Source organism: Lupinus angustifolius, chromosome LG16 (assembly GCF_001865875.1).
Source record: "Lupinus angustifolius cultivar Tanjil chromosome LG16, LupAngTanjil_v1.0, whole genome shotgun sequence".
In the NCBI taxonomy this organism is placed as follows: Eukaryota; Viridiplantae; Streptophyta; class Magnoliopsida; order Fabales; family Fabaceae; genus Lupinus; species Lupinus angustifolius.
In genome coordinates, this window is record NC_032024.1 from 9,694,843 (window position 1) to 9,716,580 (window position 21,738).

The following is a 21,738-nucleotide window of genomic DNA, read 5'->3' on the forward strand; positions in this document are numbered from 1 at the left end:
TATATATATATATAGGGATTTAGGAAAGAAACACAGATTTAGGTATGCATAGGTCAAGAGGTCCAGGTACTCATTGGTTTGGAAACTCCATTACCAGACACGATCTTGAACCAGACCGGTTGTCGTTGGGAGTATGGTACCAATTATCATCCTTCCATGTTTTACAATATAAGATGTTTTCTCTTAGAATGTCAAAATGTTCCGATAGCATGAAGTTTGACTTAATCAACCTAAATTTGAGGAGAACAAATGGTTTTTAGGGCAAGACCAGTGACAATAACTTTTGTATACAAATAAGTTGTTTGAATCAGTGTTGTTAGAACAGGACCGGACTGGACGGTCTGACCGGTCTGACCACTGACCAGACTTGAAAACGGTTCTGGTTTGCCGTCTTAACCGAATGAGAGTTAGACCTCTTTGAACCGGAGAAAATCCGGTCCGACCATCTTAAACCCGATTAAACCGGATTAATCCGGGAAGTAAACCGGACGGCTCACTTAAAAATAAAAGCAATGAGACAATGTTCTAATATTTTGTTTTACTAGGGTCCAAAAAAAGATAAATAGGTATTATTTCAATATAATTATACATAATTATTAATTATATAAAGTTTTACATTTATATATAACTATATATTTATAAATAAAAATTATTAATTATGTATAAAATCATCCGGTCAGACCGGACGGTTTAACCGTTTAAACCAGTTAAACCTAATATGGGATCTCTGCCAATTTGACGTCCGACTCGGGTTTCATAACATTGGTTTGATTGCCTAGATGATCAAAGTATGATGATTGTCACTGGGAAAGTTTCAATGAGTAGAACGTTAAGTAATATAGATTATAAAGTAGACAAATTGACAATATCTAGATTAAGACATGTTTTTCCTTCTATATTTGTAAAAAGTTTTTGAGTCATATCGGCGAATTCATAGCTACCCAGTTAGGCCTTAGTCACAAATAATGTCACTACGGTAGAGAATATGTACAAAAAGAAGAGAATAAAATTTAGATTTAGTTAGGTTGACAATTTCTAATCTAATAGCATAGTTGATTTGTTCTTATTCTTTTTATTATCAATTTATTGTCAACAACTACGGAACTCACCCATCTCTATATGTTTGTTGTTATTGTTGTTATTATTGGGGTTGTGCTGGAAATCTTTCTAATTAACTAATTTCTGTTTTGTATTCTTCCTAGTTGTGTTGAAAATAACCTAGTAGTCCTTTATTGATATGATTTAACTTAATTATATTTGTTATTGTACTTTTGTTGTGTCTCATGTTTGCTGTAACTTGTCGTTGTTATTAAGTTACATTTGTTTGATTTAGAGTGAATTAGTGATGCAAAAATAAAGACTTACGTATAAATAATACTTTTAAAAGAAAATAAATATTTTAAATTGGTTAAAAACAACTCCATATAGATTTTTTTTTTTAAATTTGGTTAGTTTAAAGAATCCACTGGACTTTCAAAATAAGGTATAATAAACAATAGATTTTAAAATTAGATTTCAAAATCGGGCACAAAAAGAACCGATTTATTTTATCCTTTTCACATCAAAAAACCACTCGATGCGTAAAATCTTGTTTTCCACCTCACCGAGAACAACATTGTTGAGGCGCCTGATTTCGAATGCCCATTTTAGACGATTTAGTATCCATCTTTTCCACTAGTGTGCAATAATGTATATGGGCTAAACAATTTTGAAGTCGACATTTAGTGGATTGGTTTGAGCTTTAACCAGTTGAGGACTGGTCAGGCTTGGACCATCTTTTGTGTGTACCTAAAAAGGGAATGTGACACTCAAATAGTATTTATAAATGGCAAGTATACTATAGAGAGTAAGGTTGAGAGAAGTCATAAAGTATTTGTGTGATTGGTCTCCTATATTTATATTAATTATGATGGGTGTACCTTGCACTCAAGGAAAATCAAGTGATGTAGCAGCCAACTTTGACATGTGGTCCATCTCGGCTCATGAATTTACTGAGTGTGCATATAAGAAAGCAACCAGCAGCTAAAACACATGACCTCAGATATTTATAGACATAGATTTTATTAAGTCGTAGAAAGCTCTCTCTAGGTGAAATAAAATATTGCAAATCTTTGTGGATTCGATAACTTAATATCACTTAAGTCCTTATGAATACGATAGCACTTATACTTTTGTGCAATAATCTGTTTCGTTAATTTAATATACCAATTTGTCAATTAGCTTTACTTTAACAAGAAAAACAATTAATAAGTATGAATTTACTAAGTCTCGAGATTATGTTCAACTCTGCAAATAATGGATTGCAATCAAGTGTAAATGATTTTGGACAACAATAGAAAGGAAAACCTCAATTGCAGAGATGAGGTTACACATAAGACAAAGGAAAGAGTATTGGAAGAGGGTTACAACAATTAAAAAGCTTGCAACCAAATTTAACCTCATTTCCCTTTCTAAGCTTGACTCAAAATATTCAATTCAGGATATGATTACCTTGACAATGATTAGATATGCTAAAGTAAGGAAAAGCTTATATGTGCTTAGAAGGAATTTGAGGTCTATCATAATTAATAATCACAATGTGAATTTGTACTCTTCTTTGATTTGTGGCACTTTATGGTAGAACATCCATCCACTATACACTAAATTATATATGCAAGCATTTTACATATGTGAAATTTGACTCCAGCAAAGTTTGTGATTACTGTCACCTAGACAAGCAAGCAAAATTGCCATTTTCTAACAACATGAATAAAAGGATGCATATTTTTTTATCTAATCGATATGGACATATGGGGTCCTCTAACTATTTCATCTATGCATGGGAACATATAATTTCTCACTGTAGTGGATGGTTACTCTAGGAATACTTGTCTTTTCTTAATGAATTCTAAGGCAGAAGCAAGAACATTAATGCAAGAGTTTGTTAAAATGGTACATACTCAATTCAATAAGGTTGTCAAGGTGATAAGAACTGATAATGATGTTGAGTTCAATGTAACTAGTTTCTTTAATTATTTTGGGAATATACACCAAACCTCATGTGTTAAAACTCCACACAAAAAATTTGTTGTAGAAAGAAAGCACATATATTTTTTGAATGTAACTAGGACCCTGCTTTTTCAGTCCAAACTTCCCAAGTCATTTTGGTCCTATGTTATTCATCATGTTGCCTATCTCATTAATAGATTACCTAGTCCTATCTTGCAACATAAATCTCCTTAAGAATTGTTGCATAATGTCTTGCCAAATATGCTTGAAATAAGGGTTTTTGGGTGTCAATGCTTTGCCTCCACCCTTACACATCAAAGATCCAAACTAGATGCAAGGGCTAACAAATGCATTTTCTAGGGTATATGAATGGCACTAAAGGGTATGTCCTTTTTTATCTACACACTAGAGAGATATGTTTGTCAAAGCATGTTGTTTTTCATGAGCATATCTTCCTTGTAATGTCAATCAATTAGAGAGCTCCATTGTTAGTTCTAGCTCTGAAGACACTATTGACTTCTTGCTCCATTATGATCCACCTTCTAATATTGTCCCATTAACCTCATCTATATCTAATTATGTGCTACATGGGTCACAAAATATAGAATCCTCACCCGTAGTTCTCAATCAAAACCAAAATGACTAAGACCTTGTCACCTCCTTAGCTTCAAGTCTTAGAAGGTCAAGCCGATCTAGGAATCCACCCACTTATTTACAAGACTTCCATTACAATCTTCTTATTTATAGTTGCCTAGAATCCTCTAAAAGAATATTTCACTCTTTTTCCTCAGTTTTATCATACAAATCTGTATCTCTACAACATCTTGGTCATGCTCTTTGTATCACTATGAACAAATAGCCTAAACACTATAATCAAACCATAAAATTCCAACATTGGATTGAGACTATGCAAAATGAGCTTAATACGTTGGAATTAAATAAGACATGGAACATAATGGATCTACCTCCAAATAATATCCCCATTGGTTTTAAATGAGTATATATGCTTAAGTATAAATCAGATGGAACAATTGAATAGTACAAAGCTAGTTTGATAGTTAAGGGCTTCAATCAAACAAAGGTTTGAATTATTTTGACATTTTTGTCCCTGTTATCAAGCTCACTATTGTTAGGTTCTTGATAGAAATAGTTGCCTCTCAAAACTAGATTATACATCAACTTGATGTAAATAACACATTCCTTTATGATGACCTAACTGAAGAAGATTACATGGATATCCTTCAAGGGGTCACTTGTCTTAAGTCCAATCAGGTTAGCAAGCTCTACACTAAAAGTATTGTTACATATTTCACAGTAGTGCTCATTTATGTTGATGATCTTGTTCTAGTTGGCAACAACATAGTAAAAATTAACTTTGTGAAGCAACATTTGAATAACTAGTTCAAAATCAAGAATCTTTGTTCAATAAAGTACTTCCTTGATTTGGAGGTTGCTAGAACGGGTTCATGAATCACTTTATGCCCATGAAAACATGTTCTAGATAGTAGTATATATTTATATAGTAGTTTATATTTATTATAGATTAAAATAAATATAACATCTATGTATATACTTGATAAATAAGGATCTTCTTTACTATAGGATAGGCAAATATTAAAAAAACAAAAGAAAAACAACATAGTGTGACACTTATATCTTTTTATCTACAAAGAAATAATACTTTTGTCGTTGAAAAGAAAAGAAAAAAAATCCCCCTCTCTAATACCAGAGATGATCTTATATCAATATAAATATCATATTATTTAATAAATTATGTCATGTATTTAAAATTTTAAATAGCACAACTCGATATTCTTAAAAAAATAAGAGTAAATTGCACTCACCCTTAGAGTTTTAGTGAAATTATATAAACCACTCATTCCTTTTTTAAACTTAAAATAAACACATCTAATGATAAACATATATTATATTGATTACCCCTATAAGAGAGATAAATATAATTTTTTACACAAAAAATGATGACGAATGATATTAATTCAAATAAAATATAATTCATTGCGAAGACAAGTCAAAATAGTATAAAAGTCAATATATATTCATTATTTTGTTTCATTGCAAACTGCATTAATTATTCTAATAATGTGTTTAAATCACTCTTATATTATATTATACTAACCAAAATAATGAATAGACATTGAATTTTATACTGTTTAGACTTGTGTTCACAATGTATCATATTTTGTTTGACTTAATTACTCTCGTCACTATTTTTGCATAAGAAGTTACACTTATTTCTCTTACAGTAGTAGTCAATGTAATGTATGTATATAATTAGGAGTAGTTTGTGTGGTTTAAAAAATGGAGAATACTTTTATAAATAGGATATCATGGTTCAATCATATATGATTGTCTCTCGTGCGAAGATACTGGTTGGAAACAAAAAAAACAATAAACCAGTCAAAACATACAATTAAATAGATAAACACCAATCAAAATTAGTTTGTAAAAAATTTCATGACAATTAGGGATTGGAATATTAACCTAATAGTTATTTGTAACTTTCATTAATTTAGTTATATATTTCAAATAAAAATATTTATAAATTTATTATATTTATTACAAAATATATAACTTAATCAGTATACAAATGAACCACTATTTGAATATTATGCACTATATCATTATTCTGATAGAATGATAATTGATACAGTGTTAACCACACTCATATTATTTTAATAATTTATCATTGACTTAACAAACAGTAGCTTGTTTACTTTGCTGTGGTTCACATATTCCACTCACTCATTATAAGAGTTTTTGTTTGCTTGGACTGTTCTTGAAAAAGCATATATACAGTCAATTATGATGTCTGTCAGTGTTCATGTAAATTTACCAATTTGGAAGCAAAGCTAATTCAGCTGAGAAAACATACATCAAAATCTTCTGAACATTTCCCTTGAGGTAATCAAATCTTATTATTTACTTGAATATCTCACACTGTAACCTTTTCTTCTTAATTCCTCTCAAATCTCAATCCTCCCTTCTTCATTTCGTTTTATTTTACATTTGTTTTTGTTGTAAATATAATCTTATTGGACATGGAGCAAAGAGCCATGTTGTTTTTAATATTTGTTTTTTTTAGTTACAAAACTTTTGCCCTTCTTTCTTCTCAATTTGAACTACACGCTGCAGCTGCAGGATCTTACCGTCTTTCAGACAGCTTGCAGATATTTTATTAGAGTCTAATATCTGTGTATAAATATTTATACACAGTTGTTACATTACTTTCGTTCCTTAGAAAATTCAGTAATGACTAAATATGAAAGTGGATGATACATTTTCTCATTTTATTATTACTACTAATATTGGCATGAGAAAAGATGTTCCATAAGGATAGGTAATATTGAAATTTCATGAACTTGTTATATTTTCTTTTCCACACAAATAGTATTGAATAATAATACTGTTTGTTTATGGAGATTCACCTTGCAGCATTAAGACAAGGTGTGCATAGGAAGAGGCCTGAATTCGCTCGACGAGTCCAATATTGAATTTTGGGGTGAAAGTGGATTTGATGATTTGTAAAAACAATCATTTAAAATCTATATTGTTAAAAAAAATTGAAAGACAAGTGTTACCACCATCTTACTAGAGATTATTTGAACTTAGAGTTATTAATATGTTTTAAATATGGTCAACTCTTGTCCGATACAGAATAGTTGAATACTGGATTAGGAAAATATATATTTTTCTACTAAATCTTTCTACTAATATTCTTACATATAAGAAAGTACATCTATTACAATATAATATTTTATTTATTAATGATTGATTTATAAGTGACATGTATTATTTTCTTGTGGATAGGAAGATTTAATAGAATGATATAATATTACTCATTAAATTATAATGAGAAATGAGATTTAAAAATTATTTTATTAAAAAATAAATTAACATCACTACAGTTAGATTTTTATTTCTTTTGCATGTCATAATACAATATAGTAATCAACTCTCCAATATCCAAATTCATTTTCAGCCAATGGTTGAGGTTAAAGGGTCTAACAACTTTTTTGTCCTTGGCTAGTCTTTCTAACCCAATGGGGCAAATACTAACTTGTCTCTAATTTCTAGCACTCACATACTTATAGAGATTTATTTAATACTTATCATTCTACAATAGTTGAATCTTTTTTTTTTTTGGTGCATTTATGTTTTTTTTGGGTACATACCATAGTTGAATCTAAGCAACAATAAAAAAAATTGTAATTTTTTTCTTACACTTACCTTTTTTTCTATCTCTCTTCTTTTTTATCACATTATCAATCACATCTCATTTATATTTTTCATTTCTCTCTTCTCATACAACCTACACTTAAAAGAATGACGTGAGTTTAACATTTTCGGAATTTAAATTAATTTGTGAAATGTAATATTTGAATAATTAACTATTTATATATTTAGTATAAAATGTATTTTTAGATTTTGATTATAAAATGTGTGATTATAAACTAAAAAATGAACAACCTATCTTTTTGAACATATTATTTGTTTCTTTTTCTTGTTTATATTTTTTTTATAAATTAAACTGGTTACAAAATAAGCTTAAAAAATATATCTATTCATCCCCTATACTAAGCTTTAAAATTTTTATATTGTAAAAGTTTATGATAAATAAAAGTTTATAAATCCAAATTCTTGTGAGCCCCAAATATTGAAGTAATTGACTAATTATTGAGATAATCTACACTTTTATAATTAAATATTGAAGTACTTGACTAATTATTGAGACAATCTACATTTGTTTTTGTATGTGTAGAGAGAGATGGCTACAACAGACTCAACATCTTTTCCACATCTTTTTCAGAGGGTTGCTTCAGCTCAGTTTAGAAGGCCTCTCCTTCATTTAGTGTCCACTCGTAAGGTCCTTATCCCTTATTAAAGTCACATTTTTTCACCAAATAGGTTGTCACAATACTTGAATTGTCTAAGATTTAATATAATAGTCTCAAACAAAACCAAACTATTAATACCAGCAATACTTAATTGGGTACCTAAGTCGCTAGTAGATAAAATGATATTCATATTCAAGTAATACAGCCATTCTACCTGGGCAGAGATTATCTCTCACCATGTTTGTCCCATTTTTTGTTCCGCTCTAATGAAAAAACATCATTTAATTAATAAAAATTCTAAAAATAGAGAATAGTATTTTTATATTATTTGGAGAAAGTTGATTTACTAAAAACATGAAGAGATAATCATTTTGGGACATAATGTAAGAATATTTGTTATTTGTTATTTAAAATATAATTAATAATGAGAAATAAAGATTAATATATAATTATACTAAAAGTATTTAGGTATTTTTATATTTTGTCTTCCAAAAAAATCCCAAATTAGGAAAACTATAAAAATAGACGCATGAAGTTTTTAAAGGACTTGAGAAACCCTCCAAAACATTATTTTCTCCTTCATCCAACTCTCAAATAAGGGGAAACTTTCAAAGTCATTTATTCCCTTCTCTTTCCCTCCAAAACTACACTCTCAAACAAAGTTTTAGAATGGAAAGAAGTAAAAGCGAAAACTTCATAGCCATAAAATATAATTGTGAGGTGACTTAGAATTCTTTATTTCTCTTCCTCCCCTCCAAAACTCAACACGTGGGGTTGAGCTTTGAAAAAAAATAAAGATTTTAGAGCCAACAAATACACTTATGAGATGACTTTAAAACTTTATCTTTCCTTCTCCTCCAAGACCCGCTACTAAACAAACCCTTAACAGATTATTACCATGTAAAACAAAGGTTGTCCCTAGATGGTTACTCTGCATTAAATTACTATTAGTGTTAGTTTTAGGATTGAGAGAAAATGCATAAAGAAGAGAAAGAATTGAAGAGGATGATGAATAGTGAAGAAGACAGAAATGGAATGAATTGGTTGTTGATTAACAACCTGGACTTTCTATTAATAGCAAGTTTTAACTACCAAGCCCAATTAGTTTCTACTCTTAAAGCTACTTGGAATTACATTGAATACTTTCAACATTCCCCCTTAATTCAAGCTAGCTATACTTAGAACACCAAGTTTCTTCCTCTGGTTTTTGAAGCTTTCTTTCTTCAAAGACTTTGTGAAAATGTCGGCTTGTTGCTCCTCTGTTGGACAGAATTCAAGCCTTAAATTTTTTTTTTCCACTTGATCTCTCAAGAAGTGGTATTTCGTGTCTATGTGTTTGCTTCTACCATGTGCCACATGGTTCTTAGCCAAACAGATTGTTGATTTGTTATCCATCAATAGAAGCATTGAGTCATCATAGCATACTCCCAGTTCTGCTATCAGAGATTGTAACCACAATCCTTGACAACCACCTAGACAAGCTGCTATGTATTCAGCTTCGCATGATGAGAGTGCCACTACATTTTGTTTTTTCGAGCTCCAACTTATTGGTGCTTCTCCAAGCTTGAATAGGTAGTTAGTTGTGCTCTTTCTATCATCTCTGTCTCCACTCCAATCTGCATCAGTGTAGCCATACACTGATTGGTTTGTTACCTCTATTGACAGGGAACACTACACCAAAATTGATGCTTCCCTTTGGGTATCTAAGAATTCTTTTGAAAACCATCATATGTGAATTCCTTGGATCTTCCATATGTCTACTAACAAGGCCAACTCCATAAGTGATATCTGGTCTTGAGTTGCAAACATATCTTAGTGATCCTACCATCTGCCTATAGAGTGTTGCATCAACCTTTTGATCCACTTGATTCCCTTTGCACAATACATTTCCAGTCTCTACTGGTGTGGAGCTTGAGTTGCAGTTGAGCATGTCAAACTTCTTCAACACATCACTGATGTATTTCTTCTGATGCATTACTGTACCTTCTTCTGATCTTACAAACTCTAATCCAAGGAAGTATGACAGATTGCCTAGATCAGACATTTCGAATTCAGACTTTAGCTTTGTCTTGATGCATTCTATTTCATCATTCCTGCATCCTGTTATCAAGAGATCATCTACATACAAGCATATGATTACTGCTGAGGTTGTAGGTGAGCTCTTGATATAAATTCCATGTCCACTAGTGCATCTGATGAGGCCTTGTTTGAGAAGAAATCCATCTATTCTTTTGTTCCAAGCCCTGGGGGCTTGTCTTAGTCCATAGAGTGCTTTGTGTAGTCTATAGACCTTCTGCTCTTGACCTGGAACCTCAAAGCCTTGAGGTTGTGTCACAAACACTTCCCTGTCCAATGGACCATTCAAGAATGCTGATTTCACATCCATTTGACTCAAGCTCCAACTCTTTTAACTTGCTATTGCAATGATCAGTCTGATGGTCTCAATTCTTGCAACTGGTGCAAAGACTTCATCAAAGTCTAGACCAGGTTTTTGTAGAAACCCTTTGGCTACTAACCTGGCCTTATACTTGGCTACTGACCCATCTGGTTTGAGCTTCAACTTGTACACTCATTTCACTACAATTGCTTTCTTTCCTTTGGGCAATGATGTGAGTTCCCAAGTCTTATTTTCCTCTATTGACCTGATCTCATCCTTCATTGCTTCAGTCCATCAGATTTCTTTGATAGCTTGTTCAAAGGATATAGGTTCCATCTCAGCTAGAAGTGTCATATGGACCAAATCTCCCTTTGGTGTTATTGTTGTATATGAGAAGACTTCATAGTCTCTCAATCTTGCAGGCAAGTTTCATTGTCTTTGAGGCCTCTCACGGACTTCTATTACTTCATCTCTTGAATTGCTTGTTAGAGTTCCTTGTGAAGTACTAATATCCATCTGGCTTGGGTTGTTCAATGTCTTATCCTATGAATCCCAATCCCAGGCCTGAGTCTCATTAAACTTGAGATCTCTGCTATATGACATGATATTGGAGTCTGGATTGTATACTCAGTATGCCCATGTAGAGTGATACCCTAGGAAAATCAGCCTTTCTCCTTTATCATCCAGCATTCTTCTCTTGTTGTCAGGGATGTGTTTGTAGCAAATTGCCCCAAACACCCTGAGATGCTTCACACTTGGCTTAACACCAGACCAAGCTTCTTTTGGAGTCACTTTGTTCAACCTTTTTGTAGGACATCTGTTGATGATGTAGGATGTTGTTGCCACTGCTTCTCCCCAGAATTTCTTTGGCAACCTTTTTGTTTTAAGCATACTCCTTGCCATGTTCAGGATTGATCTGTTCACCCTCTCTGCTGCTCCATTGTGCTGAGGAGTGTATGGAGCTACTATCTCATGAATGATGCCTTCTTTGTCACAATAGTTGTGAAAGTCATGAGATACATATTCTCCCCCTCCATCACTCCTTAACAACTTGACTTTGCTACCACACTGCTTTTCTGCCATAGCCTTAAAACTTATGAATTTGTTGAAGCCCTCATTCTTTCTCTTCAGCAGGAAGATCCAGAGTTTTCTTGTAAAGTCATCCTTGAAGGTTACAAAGTAGTTGTTTCCTCCAATATGCTGAACTTCTAGAGGGCCACATACATCAGTATATACAACTTCCAATGGCTTGGTTGTTTTAGATGATACATGTTGCTTGAAGGAATTCCTTGATTGCTTACTTGTGATGCATTCTTCACACAATTCAGTAGGAATCCTTATGTTGGGTAGTCCAATGACCAATCTGTCTTGACATAGTTTCTCTAGGCTCCTGAAGTTTAGGTGTCTAAATCTGTGGTGCCAAGTCCAAGTCTCTTCTGCTATAGTCTCCAAGCATCTGCTGTCACCCAAGTTGATACCAATTTTGAATGTTCTATTGTGTGAGAGGGGAACTTTCATGATCATGACATTCTTCTTGTTGAAGATCTTAAGCATCATATCTTCCATTCTCATCTTGTACCTTTTTTCTAACAGTTGGCCTAGACTTATCAAATTATTCTTCATCTTCGGTACATAGACCTACATTTGAGATGTAAGAGTTGGATCCATCCTTTTTCTTTATTAGTACCTTGCCAATTCCTTCTACAATGATGTAGCTATCATCTGCAAATCTTACATTGGTCTTTACTGAATCATCAAAGTTCATGAACCACTCCTTATTTCCAGACATATGATTTGAACATCCTGTATCCAAGTACCAACTATTGGATGAGCAGTGATGATCACCCTGTGTATTGATCATTAGTAGCTTCTCTTCTGATGTACTTAACTCCAAGTCAGCCACCTCACCTCCTGCTATTAACAAGACTTCTTCATCTGAGTCTTCTTCCTTGGCTAGACTTGCTTCTGCATCTTTACTCTTTACTCTGAGTTTACATTCTGATGCAAAGTGGCCCCATCTCTTGCAGTTAAAGCACTGAATTCTACTCTTGTCCTTCTTCTTCTTTCCACTGTTTTTATAGTTTCCCTTCCTTGCATTTCCTGATTCCACCTCTTGGCTCAAGTCAGTGGAATTGTTCCTTGGAAACCTTCTTCCAGTGTGGCATGGCTTCTCCTCATCTGTCTTCCTTCCTGAGTTCCATTTCCCATTTTCTTTGTTGAATCTGTCAAGGTGATGTAGATTCTTCTTCTTCTTGAATTGAGCACTTAGTGCTTGCTGAGATAGTCTATCTGTCATTCTTTCAAGAAATCTCTGCTCGTGTGCTTGAAGTGACCCTTGTAGCTCATCAATTTTGAGGTTGTCTAGGTCCTTTGATTCTTCAATTGCAACAACAACATGGTCAAATTTTGCTGAGAGAGTCCTCAAGATCTTCTCAACTATACTTTGCTTAGGTACCTTCTCTCCACGGCCTTTCATTACATTGATCAAGGTTCTAATTCTTGTGAAGTAGTCTTCTATGGATTCCTGTTCTTCCATCTGCAAGAGTTCATATTGCCTGCACATCATTTGTAACCTCACTTTCTTCACCTTTACTCCACCCGAATAACACTTATCTAGGATTTCCCAAGCTTCCTTAGAAGTTGTTGTTGCAGATATTCTCTCAAAATTCGCATGATCCACACATTGATGGATTAGAAAGATTGCCTTGCAATCTCTTTTCTTTGCTTCTTTGAACTCCATCTTCTTTGCTTCGGTTGAGTTTTCAGCCAACTCTTGAACCCCTTGTTGTACAATATCAAGGCAGTCTTGAAATCCAAAGTCATCTGGATGCTCCAATGATCGAAGTTCTTCCCTTCTAGGATAGGTAGATTCATACTGAATCCATTTGATGTAGTCATACTTCACGATCTTGATCCTTGTACCCCGTGAGTTCCTTTTCACTTAGCTTCTTCGAATTGTTGGGGACTCCACCGCAGGCTCCTTGATTATATGGCTCTTGATACCACTGTTAGTTTTAGGATTGAGAGAAAATGAATAAAGAAGAGAAAGAATTGAAGAGGATGACGAATAGTGAAGAAAACAGAAATGGAATGAATTGATTGTTGATTAACAACCTGGACTTTCTATTAATAGCAAGTTTTAACTACCACGCCCAATTAGTTTCTACTCTTAAAGCTACTTGGAATTACATTGAATACTTTCAACAATTAGTCTCTTGTGTTAATGCACTAACCCAATTATTGTCTCCAAAGTTCATAGAACTAAATGATTTTCATTGAATTTTTGCAGAAGAACATAGACACAGATACCTAACTCAATGTGTTCCCCTTCACAAAGCAGCATTGAAAGGTGACTGGAAAGAAGCTAGTAAAATCATTGAACAAGATAATACACTGCTGAATGCAGCCATAACAAAGGGTTGGGCCACAGTTCTTCACATAGCAGCAGGAACAAATCATGTTTACTTTGTGGAGGAACTAGTAGGACGATTGCGGCGCGACGATTTAGAGTTGGAAGATGAAAAAGGAAACACTGCATTCTGTTTTGCTGCAGCAGTTGGAAATGTTGAAATTGCTAAGATAATGGTTAGAAGGAATGAATCGTTGCCAATAATAAGGGGTGGAGAAGGATTAACTCCTCTTCACATGGCTCTTTTACAAGGAAGAAGTGAAATGGCATGGTACCTGTTACCTAAATCTAAAGAAATACTTGAAGAATTAGACTGGAAGATATTGTTTCACATTTGTATAAATTCTGAACTCTACGGTAAGCATTATTAAATCGGAAGATATTGTTTCACACATCAAATGGGAAGAGTTTCTATACTAGTTTAAATTGTCCGGAGATATTGGGTGATTTTAAATATAATTAATAATTTTATCTATAAGTATATAATTATATACAAATGTAAATTTTTATATAATTAATAATTATGTATGATTATATCAAATTAACATATCTCAATCCTTTCTTTTTTAATTTTAAGGGAACTGTCTGATTCATTTCTCATGTTATTCCGGTTTAACTGAGTTTAATATGATTGGACAAGAATTTTCACGGTTCAAAGCAGTTCAACCACTCATTCAGTTAAGACTGTAAACCATAATCGTTTTCAAGTCCAATCAGCGATCGGACCGATCCGACTACCCAGTCCGATTCAATTCTCACAACACTATTATATATACACTATATGATTAGATTTAAATGATGAATGATACAATGATAATATGAAAAATAAATAAATAACTCTTGTTCTAATGTAAATAAGTTGGGATGTTTTGTAGATTTAGCCTTGGAAATGCTAAAGGAAAAGAAAATGCTAGCTTTTGCTCGAATTGGAGATACTGGTGAGACAGGTTTGCATGTATTGGCTCGAAAGGCTTCAATTTGTTGTTGCCAAAGTCTTCAACATGGAAAACACCTCTTGCATTTCTGTAAGTGTCTATAATCACTTCAATTAGCATGACTTTATATGTTATAATAAATAAGAGAACCAAATTAATATTTTGTTTGGCTTTTGGTTTAGGTTAACAAAATTCTGTTCTCACCATTACATATCAAGAATTTGAAGGAATGAGGATCACTTCCTACTTTCTATGTCTCATTGTGTTCCGATTCAAATTGAAAGTTGACATATATACAAAAAGAAAAATAATAAAAACAAAAAATAATTTTTTTTATCTTATTTAATGACATTTGATTGGCTTGGAACATGAATACGAAAATATTTAGGTACAGAGGTTCCACTTTCAATCTGAAGTGCATGTTTGGTTTGTAAATTTGTTTTGTTTCCAGTTTTGTTTTAGTACTTCCCAACAGCCTTAAATTCCTAATGACACTATGACACCTATAATAAATGGGATGAGGATTGAAGGGAAATTGTGCACATGGTAAATAAAAACCTTTAACTACCATTATTTTAAATTATTTTTTATAAAAAATTAAAATTTTATAAAAATGAATTTCTTCTCATATTTTAGTTCTTGACTTTTTAATATTAGAGATGAGTTCAATTCTAATAAATTATGTTTACTGACAAAGTATCAATCTCTTAGTATTTTCTAATCATTTGATCTACCATTATTCTTAGTCTCCCTCTTCTCTCGATATTAAACTAACCTTCATATGATCTTCTTTTTTAATGTGACTTTCTAATGTTCACTTCCACGTATGTTCAAACTATCTAAATCTTTTGTACAATATTTACTATCTCGTGTGGGCATTAGAGTATTGAGAGAACTTTTCCTAGTAAGAGGACAGGAAAGAATGCACCTCTAATGTACAAGTTGTATGCCAATAAACACTAATAAACACTATGTAGTCAAGTACAGAGTGGATGAACCGCCTAATATTAAGTCCCATTTTTGTTTCTAATAACAATTTCAAATCATTATCCTTATTTTCATTGTGTTAGCAGTTTTTAGTGGTTTGTAAAAACGCTATCAAAAAAAGGCTAACTTTTTAGATTGTGTCTGCCAGGTACAAAGGATACTTTTATCCTTAAACTCATCAATTTTATGTGGGAGATATTTCTTACCGAGTTGGATGACTCAACATTAATGAATGCCATAAGACAACCTTCTCAAGTAACATTTATTGCTGCTGAAGTTGGAAATTTTGAGTTTTTATCTGTTGTTATTAGCACTTACCCAGATTTGATATGGGAACTAGACACCATGGGTCGAAGTATAATTCACACTGCTGTTTTGCATCGTCATGCTAGCATATTCAATTTAATACATGAAATAGGCCCAATGAAAGATTTGATTCTAACTTTCGTAGATGATGAAAAGAATAATTTATTGCATTGTGCTGCAAGATTAGCTCCACCAAATCGACTTAATATTGTTTCTGGAGCAGCTCTTCAAATGATGCTCGAGTTATCATGGTTTGAGGTATAGTCCACGTATGCTCTCTAACCTAGTTTCATTCTTATATCAATATTTTGACATTGTTGGATCTATGTATTATTAGCTTCTCCTTTATCATATCATAACTTAATTACTTACCAAGTATTATTCTGAATAGATATCATCATTTAATTAATCCTTATCCTACAATTCTTGTAAATATTTATACATTATTTTTTTTATAACAATAGGTATTCCCTTTACCATTTGGGTAAGAAACTAATTTATTTTTGAATAAGTGGCTACCCCTCCAACAAGTATCTTTCTTAAGAATCAAATTTTTGATATTTTGGTCTACTTGAAAATCCAATGAGACCTTACATGACTAGAACACCATCTTGTTAGTTCCGTACACTAATTTGTTACTTTGTTAGTGTGACATGAATTGCACTAAGCTTTATTTTTAATGACTTCCCTACAAAGATTGCAATGGAGTTATTAGCATTATATTATTTTTGGATCCATATAATCAATTATTCTTAGTAAGATTAAGGCTTGTTCGTAGTACTTTATACTTATAATTCAACAAGATTGGCAATTATAGATAAGATATTAACATTATCTATATTGGTGATTATGCAGGAGGTGAAAAAGATAATGATACCATTATTCATAGAGATGGAAAATTCTGAAGGCTTCACTCCTCGCCAAATATTCACCAAAGAGCATGAAGAGTTGCTAAAAAATGGAGAGTCTTGGATGAAGAGAACAGCGAATTCTTGCATGGTTGTTTCAACACTAATTGCTACTGGAGTGTTTTCTGCTGCATTTAGTGTTCCAGGTGGTAACAATGACAATACAAGAAGTCCCAATTATATGGAAAAACCAGCATTCCTAGTATTTGTTCTGTCAGATGCTATAGCATTCATCTCATCTTCAACATCAATCATAATTTTCTTGTCGATTCTTATGTCGCGATATGCCGAGGATAATTTTCTCAAGTCATTGCCATTGAAGTTGATATCAGGACTAGTAGCATTGTTTATCTCAATCATAAGCATGATGGTAGCATTTAGTAGTGCCTTCTTCATAACATATTACCATGGATTGAAATGGGTACCTAACTTCATTTCTGCACTTGCATTTGTACCAATACCCTTATTTATATTATTGCAGTTCCCTCTGTGGTCTGATATAGTTTCTTCAACCTATATTTGTAGTTCTCTGTTCAGACCAAGTAAACGTATGATTCACTAGAAAGATGGAGTTGTATTGAATACTTAATTTTTTTTGGTTATTATTGAATAATTAATTTCAATTTCCTAAAGTGTGTGCCTTCTCCTTGAGTTATAATGGGTAACTAGAAATTTAATGTTGACATATATTGTGAGTTTAATAAATTTGAAAAAGAAGTCATAGAGTTGTGCTCAATGAAGAGGCGCCAGCTAAGCACATAAGCCATCATGTAGACACTATTGAAAGACTTCAAACTCAAGCATTTAATACACATTTAGTAGTACTTCTTTTTAAGGTAGTTTGACTTGGTCATGGAATCAATTTGTAAGTATTAGATGAGTATATTGTATACTCATTTGTGAGTGGTTCTATTATCCTATGAGTTGTGTTTCATCTCTATCTTACTTATATATTGTGAACATGAGTAGCTAAAACTCTTGTTTGGATTGAATTTAACACAAGTTTGATGTATACACACTGATTCATCCATATTAATTCATGGAGTTTATTTTATTATATTTGAGTTTTTGCATGTGTTTAATGCTCACTTTAACTTTTATCATCTTAATGCATGATTATTGAATAAAATGCTTAGTTTTTCACTTGCATAATTCTGAACATGCATAACCAAACAACTGATACATTTTTTAAACATAGACTTATATTACTTGTAGACCCATGCGTATTACTTTATTGGTATCTAGATATAGAATTAATCTTCTAATTTTATAACTCTCAAACTTGTTGGCATAGTTTACTAGACATAGAGTTATGCTTAACGATTCATATAACTTAATTTTATTAATCTAGACTACTAAAAATAGAGGTAGATCAATAAAGTATTAGTATAGACCAACACATTAACGACTAATATAATTGAGGTGTTGCCTTTAACCGAAATTTGCATGCATGGATTACTAGACATAAAGGCATGTTATGCGGGTCATATATCTTAATCTTATGAGTAAAGTTGCTAGACATAAAGTTTTGTTGCATAAGTTGCTAAATTGACCAAAACATTAACTTTTAGTAATACTGAGGTCATTTGTGTAGAATAATCATTACTAAATCAATTTACATTAAGAATTAGGGGTGTACAGACAATAGGTGTGAAATTCAGTTTGAGCTCATTTTATCGTCGTATTACAATTAAGCATTATATGTGTCCTCAAACAAACAACTATTTGAACAATAACTTAAAATAATAGTTTTTAGTTGAAAGACTAGTATCAAACAAATAGTTGTAAATTTGACAACCTCTTTCTAATTTATATATCAAATAATTGGTTAACAAGTTCTAGACTATGAGTTTAATTAGTTCACCACCCGACCAATTTTTTATAGGCTTCTCTAATTCGTAATCTCTAGTAATATTATATGATCTGCACGTGAATGAACTCATTTTCTCTTATTGAATGTGAAGCCAAAAAGAGGAACTTATACAATAAGCAAATAAAGTACAAGAGATTGAGAGAAGAAGGGAAAAATAATTAACTTTAAAAAATAACTTACCAAGCAAGTAACTAATTACACTTACAACAAAATCAATTAACCAAGTATAAACAGCATGCCAGTACTCCTTGAATCCAGGAGGAAATTCGTGCAAGGTTCATTCCCTTGAATCAAGACACACTCATGGTTAGATGCTTCAATATTGTCACATGTATTAAGACACTCCCTTAGGTTTAGGTACTTCAATACATACTTTAATTCCCTTTTGATTATATTTTATTGAGATGGAGGAAATTACTCTGCAGCAACCATCTGAAAAAATCTGTTCTTGTTGGACCTAAATGTAGAGTTCCAAATTCCTTTTGATGCTTTCTTTTCTCTTATTTCTTCTACTTTCCCACCTCCTTCCTTTATTATACACTAGTTCTTTGAGGAAATATAATATATAACGCATAAAATAAGGAAGTTGTTGTTTAGTGACTATAAACTAGGTTATGAGTTCAAACCCTAGAAACAATATTTTTATTTTTAGGTGGGAAGATTGTTCATATCTATCATCCCTATATTTCACTAAGTGGAGCCTCATACACTTATCGCATTTTTTTAATAAAATAAATCTGTGATATATTTCTTCCTTCAGCTTCCAATCTTTCTTAACCATATTAAGTCACAATATATTCTACTATATTTTAGGTCCGGATAATTCAGTCTTTTTCTTTATGGATACATGCTTTTAGGTTTGTTTAGCAAAGACTTGTGTAGTTTATGAGTCAATTGACAAAAAAGTTAGAAAAATAAATCATAGCCATGAAAGAATATGTAGGTAACTGAGTGCATACACGTAGACTGTCCCAGTTTCAAGTTGATCCAATGATTCTGTTTTGATTATGATTATAATAAGACAGAGATCTGGGACGGCAGCTTTCAACTCATTCCTATGAAACATTTGTTAGATATTTTGTTGGTAAAATACCAATTTTAGGATCTTGAATATCATGATTCTCACACATAATATAACATAAGGATATAAAGTCATACCTGAATCCCTGAATCCATATTCTCTGATCTACTCATTTGATATACCTATTAAGAGAGTTTTTGGTATGATGGTCTTCCTCAACGAAATCCTTAATCCATTTTGGGACCTTCGTTCTCTCTCTCGGATGGGGAGAGGTGAATACTATTTGTGATTTTGTGTCTTGGGGACCATAACCTTCCTTATGCGTTAATTTATAGGTTAACCTGATGGGTATCCACCCATTAAGCTCATATTCGTTACCAGCTTTTAGAAATCTATAGGGTGTCAGTAATTAGATCACTTATAATGTAACCCCCGAAATAAATAACTGATATCATTGTATCAAACATATGATGTCCACCTTAATTAGAAATTATAAATTTTTAACAATCTCCCACTTGGGCTTCATATCTTCGTGATACAATTATATCACAGGTTCTTTAGGCGCGCATCCGTATGCTATTTACATTTAGACTTCTCCTTAATACAAACTGGTCCATCTCATATATCAACTATGGATCCACCGTGACTTTCATCACATGCAAGCGTGACTCGACCACGATGATCACCATATTAATATTCTCAATGACATAGATCAAATATGAATGAGTGACATGGAAATTTCATGCAATGTGATCTCATACATGTCTATTTCTAACTGGTCCTTCTTTATTCTTTAGTGGATCAATCCAAAGTCCTTAATTGCAACACAATAGTTACAATACATAAGTTCAAAATAGAACAATAAACCATCAACTTTATTATGTATAAAACTATATATGATGTCCAAAGTAAATCATAAAATATATAGACTCCCATTGAACTAAGGTATCCTAAGGAGCAATACTCATATGAGCAATATGTTCATGAAAGACTTTAGGTACCAAACCCTTAGTTAGTGGATGAGCTAGCATAAAATTTGTCCTTATATGTTCTATGAAAATTTGTCTATTTGAACACTTTCTTTAATAACCAGAAACTTGATGTCAATAAATTTTGACTTTGTAGAACTCCTTTATTGTTGGAGTAAAGAATCGCATACTTATTATCACAATAAATTCTTAGTGGTCTTTCAATACAATCGACCACATGTAAGTTAGTAACAAAATTATACAACCATATGTCATGGTCTAATGTTTCAAAACAAACCATGAACTCTACAACCATGGTTGAAGGAGCTATGAGCGCCTGATTATTAGACCTTCAAGAGATAACATCTCCAACCAATATAAGCACATATCCAGAGGTGGAGTGTCTGTTGTCTAGAAATCCAACAAAATCAGAGTCAGAGTACCCAATGATCTCTAAATTCTCAGACCTCCGATAAGTGAGCATGTACTCATTTATTCTCTTTAAGTAACTCATAACACGTTTGAATGCCTTCCAATGATGCATTCCAGGATTACTCAAACATCTGCCCAAAACTCCCACAACAAATGTTATGACGGGATGTGTGCAAACTTGAGCATACATTAGACTTCCCACTACAGATGCTTAAGGAATCTTTTGCATCTCGTATCTTTCAAGGTCATTGTTGGGGCACTGTTTGAGACTAAACTTGTCTCCCTTAGTTATAGGGGTATCCCCTAGTTTACTGTCTTTCATGCCAAATCTATCTAGGACTTTATCTATATAGCTTTCTTGTGATAACCTTAGGATACCTTCATAGCGATCTCTCAGTATCCGAATACCTAATAGAAAAGAAGCTTCCACAAGCAAGATCTTTCATTTCGAAATTCTACGTTAGAAATCTCTTGGTCATGCAATAGTCTCATATCACTGCTAGCAAGCAGTATATCATCGATATATAATACCAAGAAGAAAAATTTACTCCCATTGAACTTATGGTATACACAATCTTCAAATTTATTTGCCTCAAAACCGTACGAGATAATAACTTCATGAAATTTGTGATTCCATTGACGAGAAGCTTGTTTAAGCCCATACATGAATTTCTTCAA

At 32.6% G+C, this 21,738-nt stretch overlaps 1 protein-coding gene across 1 annotated transcript; it reads left to right on the forward strand.

Annotated features, from left to right (window-relative positions):
* LOC109328931 (protein ACCELERATED CELL DEATH 6-like) lies at positions 5,783–17,352 on the forward strand. The gene is made up of 6 exons (XM_019562574.1): positions 5,783–5,910; positions 7,769–7,868; positions 13,511–13,987; positions 14,506–14,655; positions 15,701–16,116; positions 16,714–17,352. Exons 2-6 carry the CDS (start codon positions 7,775–7,777, stop codon positions 17,326–17,328), a joined length of 1,752 nt encoding a protein of 583 aa, XP_019418119.1. The 5' UTR covers positions 5,783–5,910; positions 7,769–7,774; the 3' UTR covers positions 17,329–17,352.